Here is an 18,414-nt window from a genome sequence, read left to right as displayed (position 1 = left end):
CGAGTGATTCGAAGGTTAGACTAAGTTGGTATGTTGATATATGACTTGTTGGTATTTTTGGTTGAGGTCCCGAGGGGCTCGGGATGATTTCGGATGGGTATCGGGGAGTTTGGAAGTTGGAAAATGCAGCTGGAGCTGCTATTCTGGTATGTTCGCGCCTGCGGATTAGGAACCGCAGGTGCGATGATCGCAGGTGCGTGGGAGTCTCGCAGATGAGCAGATGGTCGCATATGCGAAGAGTGGATTGCACCTGGGGGCTAGAAGGTGCAAGGAGACTTCCGCAGGTGCGAAGTCTGGCCAGTTAAGTGGAATGCGCAGGTGCGCACAGGAGTCCGCAGATGCGGAAGCGCAGGTGCGAGAAAGGGTCCGCAGGTGCGGAATCCCTGGGGCAGACCCTATATATCACACTTCGCGAATTTTGGTGCGTTCTTCACCATTTCTATTCGGTTTTTGGAGCTTTTGGGAGAGATTTGAAGAGGGAATCAAGGGGGTTTCGTAGAGGTAAGTTACTTGAGCCCTAATACTTGTATATATGGTGATTTTCCGTTGTTTAATCATGGTAATTAGTGAAAATGAGGGGTTAGGGCTTGAAAATGTTGGAAAGTAATTTAAGGATTTGAGGGACCAAACGGAATTCGATTTATGGTTAGACTTGGGCGAGGACAAGGTTTATTATTCTGCCATTTTTGACTAATTTCGAGATGTGGGCCCGGGGGTCGGGTTTTGGTCGGTTTCAGATTTTTGGCATATTTTGTAGTTTTTCTTGTGGAATTCATTCCATTAGCGTATATTGATGGTATTGTACTGATTGTGATTAGATTCAGAGCATTTGGAGACTGGGTCCAGAGACGAGGGCATTCCGGAGTAGGATGTTTACGTTGTTAAGGTAAGTAACAGTTTTAACTCTGACTTTGAGGGTATTAACCCGGAGATTTGACATCACGTGATTGTTTGGAAGTGATACCCACACTAGGTGACAAGCGTGTGGGTGTGCACCACGAGTGATTGAGACTTGGTCTGTTCCGTGAGGCTATGAGGCCTAATTGGCTATTATCTGTGGTTATGTGTTTCTTTGTTGTTGAACTTGTTTGCCTTCATGTTAGAGATAATGCCTAGGCTTTAATTCATGCTCACATTATTTTTACTGAGTCGTAGAAATTATTGTACATGTTACCTTAGTCTCTATTATTTGCTAATATGCAGTGGTACTTGATGTGGGCTATGTTCCCTTATTTGTTGGTGATGATGAGGCTAGTGAGGTACATGATTGAGTGAGGCTGAGGGCCTGGTTGTGAGGATATTAATACCATAGCGCGTGAGTTGTCCGCGTAGCACGTGAGTTGACCGTGCGGATCCAGGTATTGATATGATGGCATGTGAGTTGTCCGTGCTTAGCGCTTGGGCTTTGGGAGCCCCTCCGGAGTCTGTACACACCCCCAGTGAGCGCAGAGTGTTGAGTGTTTTGACTATTGAGTGCTGAGTATGAGTGATGAGTGATATAGTGACACTGCTGTGAGGTTGTATTTATTTGTGTTGTTGCTGCATTTATCTGTTAAACTATTTGTGGCATTTAATGAGTTATGGAATTTACCCGTTTATTTCTATTTATTTTTAAATTGTGAAAAATAAATAATTGGACTGTTTTACTTAGCTCGTCACTATTGCTCAGTTCCTTAGTTATTTCTGTTACTTGCTGAGGTGGTTGTACTCATGCTACACCCTGCACTTTATGTGCAGATTCAGGTGAGTTAAAGCGCAGCGATCATTGAATTCAGGCCGGCTATCTGTGGAGATTGCAAGGTAGCTGCTAGCATCCGCAGGACCTTGTTACTCCTTTTATTATTTCTTCTTTTGGATTGTATTGACAGTTAGACAGTTTTATTTCTTGGTTCATAGATTTAGACGCTCATGACTTAGTGATACCCCGATGTTTGGATTCGTTTCCGTATTTTCTATGATTATATTTAGAGTTAATTTAGTTTATGAAAAATTCAAATATTGAAATATTTTATTAAATTCTTATAATCGGTTTAGTAGAAATATTTTAGGAAGTAGGCTTGCCTTGTAACACGATAGGTGCCATCACGGCCATGGTTAGATTTTGGGTCGTGCCAAGTTAGTATCAGAGCTCTAGGTAACATAGGTCTCACGAGTCATGAGCAGGTTTAGTAAAGTCTTACGGATCGGTACGGAGACGTCTGTACTTATCTTCGAGAGGCTGCAGAACCCTTACGAAATTTCACATTCTTGGATTCTTATCGTGCTGTAATGATTCAACTTGAAGTGTAACTCTTTGAATTCCTTTCACGCATTCGTATGCGCACATGAGCGCTCAGTATCAGTTGTGCCTCGATGGCTTGTGATTCCCTGGATGACGTGCGAGCTGTGATTTCTGTGTGTTGATGTTGGGCCAGTCTGGAGGACTCGAGGCCGGGGTTTGACTATAGCTTGAGCACTGAGGTGTTGATTGTGTGAGCGCATGCTTGTGGTACTTTTGGGGATATTTAAGAGAGTATTCAGCGGCTTATGAGCCTTAGGGCGGTGTGGTTTTATGCTTGGGTCTCATGTGGTGAGTCTGAGTTAAGGATTGTGGTGCTATGGTGGGGAGAAGTATCAATTTGAAGGTAATTTAGAAGGAACTCGGATAGATAGGACATCTTAGTGGCAGGTTGGATTGGCATGGTAATGGGTATGATTAGTTCTTTGGGTGTGTATGAGGTAATGAGTTTTACAGGTATTTTCTAGCAATGTCCTTGGGTTTTTGGTGGTCTGCGTAGCTTGGTTGAGTTAAAAGGATTCAGTCCTGACGGATTGATTTTGTGCCACTGGGGTTCGGAGAGAGTTCTTGATGGTTTTGAGAACAACTCTTGGCACGTTCGAGGACGAACGTATGTTTAAGTGGGGGAGATTGTAACGATCCAACCAGTTGTTTTAAGCATTTACACTCCTTTCAACTATTTGAGGTCTTGCATAACTTCCTATGAGGTATTATGACTTGTGTAAATTGTCTGTTTTTTTTAAGGTATTTCGGAGTTAGCTTGGAAGAATGAATTTCATGTTGGAAGCTTATGTTGAAATAGTTGATCGGATGTCGACTTATGTGTAAACGATCTCGGATTTAAATTCTGATGGTGCCGTTAGCTCCGTTAAGTGATTTTGGACTTAGGAGTGCGTCCGGAATGTGATTTGGAGGTCCGTGGTAGAATTAGACTTGAATTGGCGAAATTGGAAATTTGGCAATTTCGGTCGGCAGTGGAAACAAAATTTGATATCGGGGTCGGAATGGAATTCCATAAGTTGGAGTAGGTTCGTAGTGTCATCTGTGATGTGTGTGCAAAATTTGAGGTCATTCGGACGCGGTTTGGTTGGTTTCGGCATCGGGTGCCGAATTTGGAAATTTAGAAGTTCTTAGGCTTGAATCCGAGGGTAATTTGATGATTTGGTGTTGTTTTGAGTGATTCGAAGGTTCGACTAAGTTGGTATGTTGATATATGACTTGTTGGTATTTTTGGTTGAGGTCCCGAGGGGCTCGGGATGATTTCGGACGGGTATCGGGGAGTTTGGAAGTTGGAAAATGCAGCTGGAGCTGCTATTCTGGTGTGTCCGCACCTGCGGATTGGGAACCGCAAGTGCGATGATCGCAGGTGCGTGGGAGGCTCGCAGATGCGGAGATGGTCGCAGATGCGAAGAGTGGATCGCACCTGCAGGCTCGCAGGTGCAAGGAGACTTCCGCAGGTGCGAAGTCTGGCCAGTTAAGTGGAATGCGCAGACCGGAGTCCGCAGATGCGGAAGCGCAGGTGCGAGAAAGGGTCCGCAGGTGCGGAATCCTTGGGGCAGACCCTATATATCACACTTCGCGAATTTTGGTGCGTTCTTCACCATTTCTATTCTGTTTTTGGAGCTTTTGGGAGAGATTTGAAGAGGGAATCAAGGGGGTTTCGTAGAGGTAAGTTACTTGAGCCCTAATACTTGTATATATGGTGATTTTCCGTTGTTTAATCATGGTAATTAGTATAAATGAGGGGTTAGGGCTTCGAAATTTTAGAAAGTAATTTAAGGATTTGGAGGGACCAAACGGAGTCCGATTTTGATGAATTTTATATGGTTACACTCAGGAGAGGACAAGATTTATTATTTTGTCATTTTTGACTGATTTCGAGACGTGGGCCTAGGGTCGGATTTTGGTCGGTTTCGGATTTTTGGCATATTTTGTAGTTTTTCTTGTGAAATTCATTCCATTAGCATATATTGATGGTATTGTACTGATTGTGATTAGATTCGAAGCATTTGGAGACCTGAGTCCAGAGACGAGGGCATTCCGGAGTAGGATTTTTGCGCTGTTAAGGTAAGTAACAGTTTTAACTCTGACTTTGAGGGTATAAACCCGGAGATTTGACATCACGTGATTGTTTGGAAGTGATACCCACGCTAGGTGACGAACGTGTGGGTGTGCACCGCGAGGGATTGAGACTTGGTCCGTCCCGTGAGGCTATGAGGCCTAATTGGCTATTATCTGTGGTTATGTGTTTTTTTTGTTGTTGAACTTGTTTGCCTTCATGTTAGAGATCATGCTTAGGCTTTAATTCATGCTCACATTATTTGTACTGAGTCGTAGAAATTATTGTACATGTTACCTTAGTCTCTATTATTTGCTAATATGCAGTGGTACTTGATGTGGGCTATGTTCCCTTATTTTTTGGTGATGATGAGGCTAGTGAGGTACATGATTGAGTGAGGCCGAGGGCCTGGTTGTGAGGATATTAATACCACCGTGCGTGAGTTGTCCGCATAGCACGTGAGTTGACTGTGCGGGTCCAGGTATTATTACCATAGCGCGTGAGTTGTCCGCGTAGCGCGTGAGTTGACCGTGCGGATCCAGGTATTGATATGATGGCACGTGAGTTGTCCGTGCTTAGCGCTTGGTCTTTGGAGCCCCTCCGGAGTCTGTACACACCCCCAGTGAGCGCAGAGTGTTGAGTGTTTTGAGTATTGAGTGCTGAGTGATGGAGTGACACTACTGTGTAGTTGTATTTATTTGTGTTGTTGCTGCATTTATCTGTTAAACTTCTTTGTGGCGTTTATTGAGTTATGGAATTTACCCGTTTATTTCCGTTTATTTTTAAATTGTGAAAAATAAATAATTGGACCGTTTTACTTAGCTCGTCACTATTGCTCAGTTCCTTAGTTATTTTTGTTACTTGCTGAGGTGGTTGTACTCATGCTACACCCTACACTTTATGTGCAGATTCATGTGAGTTAAAGCGCGGCGATCATTGAATTCAGACCGGCTATCTGTGGAGATTTCAAGGTAGCTGCTAGCATCCGCAGGACCTTGTTACTCCTTTTATCATTTCTTCTTTTGGATTGTATTGACAGTTAGACAGTTTCATTTCTTAGTTCATAGATTTAGACGCTTATGACTTAGTGACACCTCGATGTTTGCGGTTCATTTCCGTATTTTCTATAATTATATTTAGAGTTGATTTAATTTATGAAAAATTCAAATAGTGAAATATTTTATTAAATTCTTATAATCGGTTTTGTAGAAATATTTTGGGAAGTAGGCTTGCCTTGTAACATGATAGGTGCCATCATGACCTTGGTTAGATTTTGGGTCGTGCCAAGTTGGTATCAGAATTCTAGGTACCATAGGTCTCACGAGTCATAAACAGGTTTAGTAAAGTCTTACGGATCGGTACGGGGACGTCTGTACTTATCTTCGAGAGGCTGCAGAACCCTTAGGAAATTTCACATTCTTGGATTCTTATCGTGCGGTATTGATTCAACTTGAAGTGTAACTCTTTGAATTCCTTCCACGCATTCGTATGCGCACATGAGCGCTCAGTATCAGTTGTGCGTCGATGGCTTGTGATTCCCTGGATGAGGTGCGAGATGTGATTTTTGTGTGTTGATGTTGGGCCAGTCTAGAGGACTCGAGGCCGGGGTTTGACTATTGCTTGAGCACTGAGGTGTTGATTGTGTGAGCGCATGCTTGTGGTACTTTTGGGGATATTTAAGAGAGTATTCAGCGGCTTATGAGCCTTAGGGCGGTGTGGTTTTATGCTTGGGTCTCGTGTGGCGAGTCTGGGTTGAGGATTGTGGTGTTATGGCGGGGAGAAGTATCAATTTGAAGGTAATTAAGAAGGAACTTGGATAGATAAGACATCTTGGTAGCAGGTTTGATTGGCATGGTAATGGGTATGATTAGTTCTTTGGGTGTGTATGAGGTAATGAGTTCTACAGGTATTTTGTGGCAATGTCCTTGGGTTTTTGGTGGTCTGCGTAGCTTGGTTGAGTTAGTAGGATTCAGTCCTTACGGATTGATTTTGTGCCACTGGGGTTCGGAGAGAGTTCTTTATGGTTTTGAGAACAACTCTTGGCACGTTCGAGGGCGAACACATGTCTAAGTGGGGGAGATTGTAACGACCTAACCGGTTGTTTTAAGCATTTACACTCCTTTCAACTATTTGAGGTCTTGCATAACTTTTTATGAGGTATTATGACTTTTGTAAATTATCTGTTTTGGTTTTAAGGTATTTCGGAGTTAGCTTGGAAGAATGAATTTCATGTTGGAATATTAAGTTGAAATAGTTGATCGGATGTCGACTTATGTGTAAACGATCTCGGATTTAAATTCGGATGGTTCCGTTAGCTCCGTTAGGTGATTTTGAACTTAGGAGTGCGTCCGGAATGTGATTTGGAGGTCCGTGGTAGAATTAGGCTTGAATTGGCGAAATTGGAAATTTGGCGATTTCGGTCGGCAGTGGAAACAAAATTTGATATCGGGGTCGGAATGGAATTCCGGAAGTTGGAGTAGGTTCGTAGTGTCATATGTGATGTGTGCAAAATTTGAGGACATTCGGACGTGGTTGGTTGGTTTCGGCATCGGGTGCCAAATTTGAAAATTTAGAAGTTCTTTGGCTTGAATCTGAGGGTAATTTTATTATTTGGTGTTGTTTCGAGTGATTCAAAGGTTAGACTAAGTTGGTATGTTGATATATGACTTCTTGGTATTTTTGGTTGAGGTCCCGAGGGGCTCGGGATGATTTCGGACGGGTATCGGGGAGTTTGGAAGTTGGAAAATGCAGCTGGAGCTGCTATTCTGGTATGTCCGCGCCTGCGGAATGGGAACCGCAGGTGCGATGATCGCAGGTGCGTGGGAGGCTCGCAGATGAGGAGATGGTCGCACATGCGAAGAGTGGATCGCACCTGGGGGCTAGCAGGTGCAAGGAGACTTCCGCAGGTGCGAAGTCTGGCCAGTTAAGTGGAATGCGCAGGTGCGCACAGGAGTCCGCAGATGCAGAAGTGCATGTGCGAGAAAGGGTCCGCAGGTGCAGAATCCCTAGGGCAGACCGTATATATCACACGTCGCGAATTTTGGTGCGTTCTTCACCATTTCTATTCGGATTTTGGTGCTTTTGGGAGAGATTTGAAGAGGGAATCAAGGGGGTTTCGTAGAGGTAAGTTACTTGAGCCCTAATACTTGTATATATGGTGATTTTCTGTTGTTTAATCATGGTAATTAGTGAAAATGAGGGGTTAGGGCTTGGAAATGTTGGAAAGTAATTTAAGGATTTGAGGGACCAAACAGAGTTCGATTTATGGTTAGACTCGGGCGAGGACAAGGTTTATTATTCTGCCATTTTTGACTAATTTCGAGATGTGGGCCCGGGGGTCAGGTTTTGGTCGGTTTCTGATTTTTGGCATATTTTGTAGTTTTTCTTGTGGAATTCATTCCATTAGCGTATATTGATGGTATTGTACTGATTGTGATTAGATTCAGAGCATTTGGAGACTGGGTCCAGAGACGAGGGCATTCCGGAGTAGGATGTTTACGTTGTTAAGGTAAGTAATAGTTTTAACTGTGACTTTGAGGGTATTAACCCGGAGATTTGACATCACGTGATTGTTTGGAAGTGATACCCACACTAAGTGACAAGCGTGTGGGTGTGCACCGCGAGTGATTGAGACTTGGTCCGTTCCGTGAGACTATGAGGCCTAATTGGCTATTATCTGTGGTTATGTGTTTCTTTGTTGTTGAACTTGTTTGCCTTCATGTTAGAGATAATGCTTAGGCTTTAATTCATGCTCATATTATTTGTACTGAGTCATAGAAATTATTGTACATGTTACCTCAATCCTTATTATTTGCTAATATGCGGTGGTACTTGATGTGGGCTGTGTTCCCTTATTTGTTGGTGATGATGAGGCTAGTGAGGTACATGATTGAGTGAGGCTGAGGGCCTGGTTGTGAGGATATTAATACCATAGCGCGTGAGTTGTCCGCGTAGCACGTGAGTTGACCGTGCGGATCCAGGTATTGATATGATGGCATGTGAGTTGTCCGTGCTTAGCGGTTGGGCTTTGGGAGCCCCTCCGGAGTCTGTACACACCCCTAGTGAGCGCAGAGTGTTGAGTGTTTTGACTATTGAGTGCTGAGTACGAGTGATGAGTGATATAGTGACACTGCTGTGAGGTTGTATTTGTTTGTGTTGTTGCTGCATTTATCTGTTAAACTTCTTTGTGGCATTTAATGAGTTATGGAATTTACCCGTTTATTTCTATTTATTTTTAAATTGTGAAAAATAAATAATTGGACTGTTTTACTTAGCTCGTCACTATTGCTCAGTTCCTTAGTTATTTCTGTTACTTGCTGAGGTGGTTGTATTCATGCCACACCCTGCACTTTATGTGCAGATTCAGGTGAGTTAAAGCGCGGCGATCATTGAATTCAGGCCGGCTATCTGTGTAGATTGCAAGGTAGCTGCTAGCATCCGCAGGACCTTGTTACTCCTTTTATTATTTCTTCTTTTGGATTGTATTGACAGTTAGACAGTTTTATTTCTTAGTTCATAGATTTAGACGCTCATGACTTAGTGACACCCCGATGTTTGGGTTCGTTTCCGTATTTTCTATAATTATATTTAGAGTTAATTTAGTTTATGAAAAATTCAAATATTGAAATGTTTTATTAAATTTTTATAATCGGTTTAGTAGAAATATTTTGGGAAGTAGGCTTGCCTTGTAACACGATAGGTGCCATCACGGCCATGGTTAGATTTTGGTTCGTGCCAAGTTAGTATCAGAGCTCTAGGTAACATAGGTCTTACGAGTCATGAGCAGGTTTAGTAAAGTCTTACGGATCGGTACGGAGACGTCTGTACTTATCTTCAAGAGGCTGCAGAACCCTTACGAAATTTCACATTCTTGGATTCTTATCGTGCTGTAATGATTCAACTTGAAGTGTAACTCTTTGAATTCCTTTCACGCATTCGTATGCGCACATGAGCGCTCAGTATCAGTTGTGCCTCGATGGCTTGTGATTCCCTGGATGAGGTGCGAGATGTGATTTCTGTGTGTTGATATTGGGCCAGTCTGGAGGACTCGAGGCCGGGGTTTGACTATAGCTTGAGCACTGAGGTGTTGATTGTGTGAGCGCATGCTTGTGGTACTTTTGGGGATATTTAAGAGAGTATTCAGCGGCGGTCTCATATGGTGAGTCTGGGTTGAGGATTGTGGTGTTATGGAGGGGAGAAGTATCAATTTGAAGGTAATTTAGAAGGAACTCGGATAGATAGGACATCTTGGTAGCAGGTTGGATTGGCATGGTAATGGGTCTGATTAGTTCTTTGGGTGTGTATGAGGTAATGAGTTTTACAGGTATTTTCTGGCAATGTCCTTGGGTTTTTGGTGGTCTGCGTAGCTTGGTTGAGTTAGAAGGATTCAGTCCTGACGGATTGATTTTGTGCCACTGGGGTTCAGAGAGAGTTCTTGATGGTTTTGAGAATAACTCTTGGCACGTTCGAGGACGAACGTATGTTTAAGTGGGGGAGATTGTAACGATCCAACCGGTTGTTTTAAGAATTTACACTCCTTTCAACTATTTGAGGTCTTGCATAACTTCCTATGAGGTATTATGACTTGTGTAAATTATCTGTTTTGGTTTTAAGGTATTTCGGAGTTAGCTTGGAAGAATGAATTTCATGTTGGAAGCTTAAGTTGAAATAGTTGACCGGATGTCGACTTATGTGTAAATGATCTCGGATTTAAATTCTGATGGTGCCGTTAGCTCCGTTAGGTGATTTTCGACTTAGGAGTGCGTCCGGAATGTGATTTGGAGGTCCGTGGTAGAATTAGACTTGAATTGGCGAAATTGGAAATTTGGCGATTTCGGTCGGCAGTGGAAACAAAATTTGATATCGGGGTCGGAATGGAATTCTGGAAGTTGGAGTAGGTTCGTAGTGTCATCTGTGATGTGTGTTCAAAATTTGAGGTCATTCGGACGTGGTTTGGTTGGTTTCGGCATCTGGTGCCGAATTTGGAAATTTAGAAGTTCTTAGGCTTGAATCTGAGTGTAATTTGATGATTTGATGTTGTTTCGAGTGATTCGAAGGTTAGATTAAGTTGGTATGTTGATATATGACTTGTTGGTATTTTTGGTTGAGGTCCCGAGGGGCTCGGGATAATTTCGGATGGGTATCGGGGAGTTTGGAAGTTGGAAAAGGCAGCTGGAGCTGCTATTCTGGTGTGTCCGCGCCTGCGGATTGGGAACCGCAGGTGCGATGATCGCAGGTGCGTGGGAGGCTCGCAGATGCAGAGATGGTCGCAAATGCGAAGAGTGGATCGCACCTGCGGGCTCGCAGGTGCGAAGTCTGGCCAGTTAAGTTGAATGCGCAGGTGCGCACCGGAGTCCGCAGATGCGGAAGTGCAGGTGCGAGAAAGGGTTCGCATGTGCGGAATCCCTGGGGCAGACCGTATATATCTCACTTCGCAAATTTTGGTGCGTTCTTCACCATTTCTATTCGGTTTTTGGAGCTTTTGGGAGAGATTTGAAGAGGGAATCAAGGGGGTTTCGTAGAGGTAAGTTACTTGACCCCTAATACTTGTATATATGATGATTTTTCGTTGTTTAATCATGGTAATTAGTGAAAATGAGGGGTTAGGGCTTGGAAATTTTGGAAATTAATTTAAGGATTTGAGGGACCAAACGGAGTTCGATTTATGGTTAGACTCGGGCGAGGACAAGGTTTATTATTCTGCCATTTTTGACTAATTTCGAGATGTGGGCCCGGGGGTCGGGTTTTGGTTGGTTTCGGATTTTTGGCATATTTTGTAGTTTTTCTTGTGGAAAATATTCCATTAGCGTATATTGATGGTGTTGTACTGATTGTGATTAGATTCAGAGCATTTGGAGACCGGGTCCAGAGACGAGGGCATCCCGGAGTAGGATGTTTACGTTGTTAAGGTAAGTAACAGTTTTAACTCTTGCTTTGAGGGTATAAACCCGGAGATTTGACATCACGTGATTGTTTGGAAGTGATACCCACGCTAGGTGACGAGCGTGTGGGTGTGCACCGCGAGTGATTGAGGCTTGGTCTGTCCCTTGAGGCTGTGAGGCCTAATTGGCTATTATCTGTGGTTATGTGTTTCTTTGTTGTTGAACTTGTTTGCCTTCATGTTAGAGATCATGCTTAGGCTTTAATTCATGCTCACATTATTTGTACTGAGTCATAGAAATTATTGTACATGTTACCTTAGTCTCTATTATTTGCTAATATGCGGTGGTACTTGATGTGGGTTGTGTTCCCTTATTTGTTGGTGATGATGAGGCTAGTGAGGTAGATGATTGAGTGAGGCTGAGGGCCTGGTTGTGAGAATATTAATACCATAGCGCGTGAGTTGTCCGCGTAGCACGAGAGTTGACCGTGCGGGTCCAGGTATTAATACCATAGCGCGTGAGTTGTCCGTGCTTAGCGCTTGGACTTTGGGAGCCCCTCCAGAGTCTGTACACACCCCTAGTGAGTGCAGAGTGTTGAGTGTTTTGAGTATTGAGTGCTGAGTACGAGTGATGAGTGATGGAGTGACACTGATGTGAGGTTGTATTTATTTGTGTTGTTGCTGCATTTATCTGTTAAACTTCTTTGTGGCATTTACTAAGTTATGGAATTTACCCATTTATTTCTGTTTATTTTTAAATTGTGAAAAATAAATAATTGGGCTGTTTTACTTAGCTCGTCACTATTTCTCAGTTCCTTAGTTATTTCTGTTACTTGCTGAGGTGGTTGTACTCATGCTACACCCTGCACTTTATGTGCAGATTCAGGTGAGTTAAAGCGCGACGATCGTTGAATTCAGGCCGGCTATCTGTGGAGATTGCAAGGTAGCTGCTAGCGTCCGCAGGACCTCGTTACTCCTTTTATCATTTCTTCTTTTGGATTGTATTGACCGTTAGACAGTTTCATTTCTTAGTTCATAGATTTAGACGCTCATGACTTAGTGACACCCCGATGTTTGGGGCTCGTTTCCGTATTTTGTATAATTATATTTAGAGTTGATTTAGTTTATGAAAAATTCAAATATTGAAATGTTTTATTAAATTCTTATAATCGGTTTAGTAGAAATATTTTGGGAAGTAGGTTTGCCTTGTAACACGATAGGCGCCATCACGACCATAGTTAGATTTTGGATCGTGACAGTATCCTATAGAATGATGGTTATATTTTTTGAAATCTCTCATTGGTAATAGGGCTTGTCCAGAAGGTTCCATTGCAGAGGGTTACCTTGGAAATGAATGTATGACCTTATGTTCAAGGTATCTGCATAGAATCGACACAAAGTTTAATCGGCCAGAACGAAATTATGATGGTGGTTTAAAAAATTCTGATGGAGGTTTATCTTTACTTTGTAAATCTGGTAAAACTTTAGGAGCTCCAAAACATCATGATCTTGAAGCAGATGAATTGGAGCAAGCACATATATACATACTGAAGAATTGTGATGAAGTTCTACCATTTCTAGAGTATGAAATTTTTCCTTCATATCATATTTTGTTTTCCTTGTTTCGTGTAGGATTATTTCTCCTTTATGTATGACATTTGTGGTTCGATTAAAATTTGTAGAGAGTTTGCACAAATTCATGTAGATTTTACTCAACACTTGTCTTATACAGAATGGAACTGACAATTTATCGAATGGTTTAAAGATAGGGTGAGTAATATATACATATCAAATTTGAAAATCAAATATTATATTGCTCATTCTAAAGTAATTAACTTTATCTCGTTGATAGGTTGCACAATTATATAAAGGAGATGATAGTAAGCTCATGGAAGATCTCCTTGCACTTTCACGTGGTCCTACCCAATATGTATTACATTATAATGGCTACATTGTTAATGGATATAGATTTCATGTAGAAGATTATGATAAACATTTAAGGACTCAAAATTGTGGTGTGGTTGTTGTCGATGAGACTGGTGAACATAGTGAGAATATTGATTACTATGGAGTTTTAACTGATGTTCTTGAATTGCAATTCACCGGAAGAAGAGTGATTTTATTTCAATGTAATTGGTTTGATGCGTATGATAAAAAGAAAGGAATTAAAACAGATGAATATGGCATTGTCAGTGTTAATTGGGAATGGTTTTTGAAAACAAATGAGCCTTTTGTATTAGCAGACCAGGCACATCAAGTATTTTATGCTAATAATAATTCCAATAAGGGTTGGCGTGTAGCAAGAAAGACGCAACCTCGTGATTCCTATTAGATTTTGCAACAAATGGATGGTGATGTTGCAGATTTAAAAAATCCTACACAAAATAAACGAAAAAGAACAACTGAGGTAAGTATCTCTTTATGCCATTACCATATTCATATTGGTATGCATTCTGATTACATGATCTTTTTGTTAGTACATTATTGTTATAATGTCTTAATTTGTTTTTTGTAGGTTTGATATGAAACCTTCAAAGAATGAAAATGAGGTGGCATCCATTGTGAAAGCTACTACCAAATATGCATTTGTTGCACCAGGTGCTATAGGGAAGGGACGAGGGAGAGGGCTTAAATCTATATACTCTTTAGGGGTATCTGGACCAGATATTCTATCCTCTCAGTCTACTGATCAAGTTATGCAGTACAACCAAATTGTTGAAACGAGTATGGTTTCTCAAATTTATTTTGTTATCAATTTGTACACTTAAATTTTAGTGCTAAACTTTTTACTAACATGATTTTCTTATACCAGGTGCAGTAGCGAAGGGACGAGGGCGAGGGCTTAGATCTCTGTGTTCTTTAGGGGTATCTGGACTGGGACCAACGAATAAAAATTCATTGGTTCTTAAGAAAGGGCATGTGCAAACTGATATTCCATCTTTTTCATCTATTGATGATGTTATGCAATACATCCAACAAAATTCAATGAGTAGGGTTTCTAAAAGCTATTATCTTTTAGAATAAAAATTGTAATTATTTAGATTTGATTTTCTTTACTAATGTGATTTCCTGCACCAGGTGCTCCAGGGAAGGGACGAGGGCAAGAACTTAGATCTATGTGCTCCCTTGAAGAGTATGAAAATGAGGAGCGATCCTTCCATCAGAATGCTCATTATGCCAGTCAAAGTATGTCAAGACCTTCTAAGAGCACCATGTTTGCTGCTCAAGGATTGCGAACAATGAATAAAAACCCTTTGGTTCATGACAAAGAGAATATGAAAACTAATATTATGTTTTCTCCTTCTGATGATCAAGTTATGCAATCCACCCAAAAAGTGGAAACAAGTATGTGTTTTTTTCGATTGAGACATTTAGTATAGTTGTGAATGTAGATTGTTTAGTTGATGATAATGACTGCTTGGTGTATGTCTTTTTCTGTATTCTGTTGTTTGCGTCATGCTTTTACATCACTCTGGACTGGCCAAAATTTGTCGTACATGACTGTTAGGATGCCAAATGATCCACATTCCTATGAATGATATAATATATGTTGACCAATGGTTTCTCAGTTCATTTTAGGAGTTACTTCCTATTGGCATGTTGAGGATCAGAACCAGAATAGAGAAAAATGGTCTCGTTCACTTCTCATCTGTCTATGTGGACAACACCAAAGATATGTCAAAATTGTTCATTGATAGATGGTTTTTATAGTTCTTGTACTTAGTAATTATATTGCTTTGCTAAGGTGTTGAGCACATGATATCTTGTGGTTGTCCTAGTTATTAAGATAGTTATAGGCTATGCATCAGGTTAAAGGTTGTAGGATCTATTTAGTACACTCACTGACCTTTTTCCATAACAATGCTTTCCTATTTCAAGTGTTGGTGTTGAAAATGTTCTGTAGTAAAATAATGAAAACAGCTTGCGGCGTAATATGCTGTAACTTCTCAATTCAATTCTTTTTTTTAACTGAATTTACTTTAATACCAAACTTTTAGTAATATGATTTCTTACATCAGGTACTCTAGGGAAAGGACGAAGGCGAGAGCTTAGATCTATGTGCTCCTTTGAAGAGTCTGAAAATGAGGAACGATCCTTTCATCATAATGCTCATTATGCAAGTCAAAGCATGTCAAGACCTTCTAAGAGTACAAGATTAGACACAACCATGTTTGCCGCTCAAGGAGTGCAAACAAAGAATAAAAATTCTTTGGTTCATGACAAAGAGAATATGCAATCTGATATTCCATTTTCTCCTTCTATTGATCAAGTTATGCAGTCCACCCAAACAGTTGAAACAAGTATGGTTTCTCAAATCTATTTGATCCCATGTTTATCATTTTTATAATATTTTCTGATATTTATAAATTAAGCAAATGTAGGTTCATGTGCTGCTGAAAAGGTAAAAAAGGTTCGAGGAAGTAACAAATGCAGAGAAGTTGCATCACTTGAAGTTGGAGAGAAGCTAAAAGTAATATTTTACAATAATCGAACAGTTGGAAAGAATAGCAATCTATTTTCGAGGCACTTGGGAAAAATAGTTCATGACTGTAATATATGTCCACTGGGAGTATCATCGTGGGATCGCATTAAGGAGGAAAAGTTAAATCACATGTGGGCAGCTGTTACGGCAACTGGATGGATTATTCTAGTTTATTCTTTGATTCCTCTTTTCTTACCATTCTTGGAACTTAATTATTGAGTTCTTATCACGTTTTTCACTAAAATATACTCCCTCCGTTCTAATTTATGTGAACCTGTTTGACTGGGCACGGAGTTTAAGAAAAAATGAAGACTTTTGAAATTTATGGTCCTACGCAATTCAAAAAGGGCCCAGAGTATTTGTGTGGTTATAAAAGCTTCTCATTAAGGGTAGAATTATAACTTTAAGCAAAATTATTTTCAAATTTAGAAAGGGGTTATTCTTTTTGGAACGGACCAAAAAGGAAATAGGTTCACATAAACTGAAACGGAGGTAGTAATAAAATTGTGAGTTCTATGTTTTAAATTCACAAAAATGAAATAAAGCTAATTTTTTTTTAAAAAATAATTTGGCTAGATCATTTCAAGACTGATTGTAGAACTATATTTTCTTCTATCACATGGAGTTTCTGTGATGATATTGGCTATCAACCTATATTATCCTCATGATATATTGCAGGATAAATTTGAGAGTGATGACATGGATATTCATCGCAATCATATTTTGGGATGGATGAAAGAGTTATGGAACAAATGGAGAGGACAATTGCATGCAAAGTATGTACAAGAGGCTCTTAAGCATGTGCCCAAGGGGGTAGACAAGAAACAATGGGAGTGGTTGGTAAAGGAATATTTTTCTACTGAAAGTTTTCAGGTTTGACATAATACTTAGTTGTGTAATTTTATTTTATACTATTATCTTTTAACTGACAATTTATTTATAGCATTTGAATTTAATATTGTTACTCAAATATAGGCGAGAAGTAACAGGAATGCAGCAAATAGAACTAAGTTGAAGATGCTTCATCATATTGGTAGCAAGCCAATTAGAGAGATTATTTATCAAAAGGTGTTATCATCAAATCTATTTTTTCTTAATATTGACGAGACATTATTTGACATATGTACTTTTATGTAAAGGGCGAGAAAGATGGCAAACCAATAGATTTGGCAACTATTTTCTTCGAGACTCGCAAGAAGAAGAACATACTTGTTGATTCTGAAACAATCGAGAAACATGTGCGTTTGGTTAATTGAACAAGTTCATTACTTTTAGTTATTATGGGATCTAACAAAAATCTCTCTATATACTTTGTAGGCTCAAATCAAGGAATTGGTGCAGTCCGAACCGTCACTTCCTAGCATAGAGATTGTAGAAAAATGCTCTGGACCTCAAAGTCATAGTCATGTATTTGGCTTCGGGGGTGGGTTAAAGGCGAAAGATTTGAAAGGTGGAACTTCCTCAAAAGCTGAATTATTGGCTAAGCTATGTTCAACTCAAAACGAAAATCAGTCTTTGAAGGATCATTTGTCTAACTTTGAAAATGAGATGAAAGAACTGAAGCAATTATTTTTAGCGGAACAGCCTCCATTTCAGGAGAATGACTATTCGGATCCTTGATGATACCAAGTGAGTAACAACTTACCCGAAACATCAATTTATTTTGTTTATTTAAGTGTATGTTATTATATATCATTTGCGGAATTTATATCTTCCATTGATTACGAGTTTGCTGGTTGTGCATAGGGAAACAGTTTGCAATAATAATTATAATTATATGCAACAATATTTGCTAAACATTGGTTGAAGGAGAGATTCCCCCCTTCAACTCTTAAAAACAACTCAAAGAAGGAAAAGGAAGTAGGTTGAAACTACTACTAGCAATCAACTGTACAGTTAACAAGGATCAATATCCATCAGTCTCTAATATCAAATCTCGCTACTCCGTCAACCAAGGTCTGAACACCCATAGTCTAATTGCTTTTACTCCTCTAGAATTAAGTGTCGGACGTCTAAACCATGCACCGAGAAATCCTCTTTTTGAGTCATTCACTACCTCGACACATAAATAAGCACCCTGCCATTACAATAACACTACGCGATAATAATGCATGAACATCATAATAATATGTGCATAGCCTCAAAACCATAGGCAATAATAACATTGGACTGAAACGTATGAATATCTTCCACAAGGCGATGATAATAGCCTACTTGAATACGCAAGAAGGAATATCATGTACCATACTTGCAGTACCACTACAACTCTTCGATGCCCAATTGATAACAAGAGCTCAACATCGTATAAGAAAGAGTAGGAAGAAAATGAAGGCATAAGCTTTAATAGAATCAAATTGTACGACGAAGAATCAAGAAGGGAAGTGCTCCTAGCAGCCCTATGGCATCTCGAAGATAAGTACAGATGTATCCGTACCAATTCGCAAGACTCTACTAGACTCGCTCATGACTTGTGAGACCCAAGTGAACCTAGAGCTCTGATACCAAGCTGTCACTACCCAAAACCCACTGTAGGTCGTGATGGCACCCAACGTCGTTGTTAGGCAAGCCAACGATGAACTACCAACTTAATTGTTCATTTTATTATTTTTGAAATCATGAATCTTATTAGTTAGAGAGATTGATGCATCAAAAATCGTAGATACGTATGATTTAAGTCAAATATAAAGTAAAATTGTCTTAATGGTAAGCAAAAT

The 18,414-nt window shown here is 40.3% G+C and overlaps 1 protein-coding gene across 2 annotated transcripts in view; it reads left to right on the top strand.

Moving 5' to 3' along the window:
- Positions 1–16,938, top strand: part of LOC107805567 (uncharacterized) — a 31,356-nt gene extending 14,418 nt beyond the window's left edge. The window contains exons 2-8 of one of the 2 annotated variants that reach the window (XR_012698003.1): positions 12,098–13,941; positions 14,030–14,206; positions 14,296–14,562; positions 15,237–15,518; positions 16,379–16,573; positions 16,676–16,768; positions 16,840–16,938. Coding sequence is in view for 1 of the 2 variants with exons in the window: in XM_075227968.1 (XP_075084069.1) it covers positions 13,740–13,941; positions 14,030–14,206; positions 14,296–14,562; positions 15,237–15,518; positions 15,600–15,919 (1,248 nt within the window). In the remaining variant the exon portion in view is untranslated. Of the gene's footprint in view, positions 1–12,097; positions 13,942–14,029; positions 14,207–14,295; positions 14,563–15,236; positions 15,519–15,599; positions 15,934–16,378; positions 16,574–16,675; positions 16,769–16,839 lie in introns of those variants that run through there. The other variant, XM_075227968.1, reaches the window with a different exon arrangement.
- Positions 16,939–18,414: the final 1,476 nt, after the last annotated feature.

The sequence above is a fragment of the Nicotiana tabacum genome, chromosome 13 (assembly GCF_000715075.1).
Source record: "Nicotiana tabacum cultivar K326 chromosome 13, ASM71507v2, whole genome shotgun sequence".
Lineage (NCBI taxonomy): Eukaryota > Viridiplantae > Streptophyta > Magnoliopsida > Solanales > Solanaceae > Nicotiana > Nicotiana tabacum.
The sequence above is the reverse complement of the archived record's forward strand: the minus strand, read 5'-3'. Positions and strand labels throughout refer to the sequence as shown.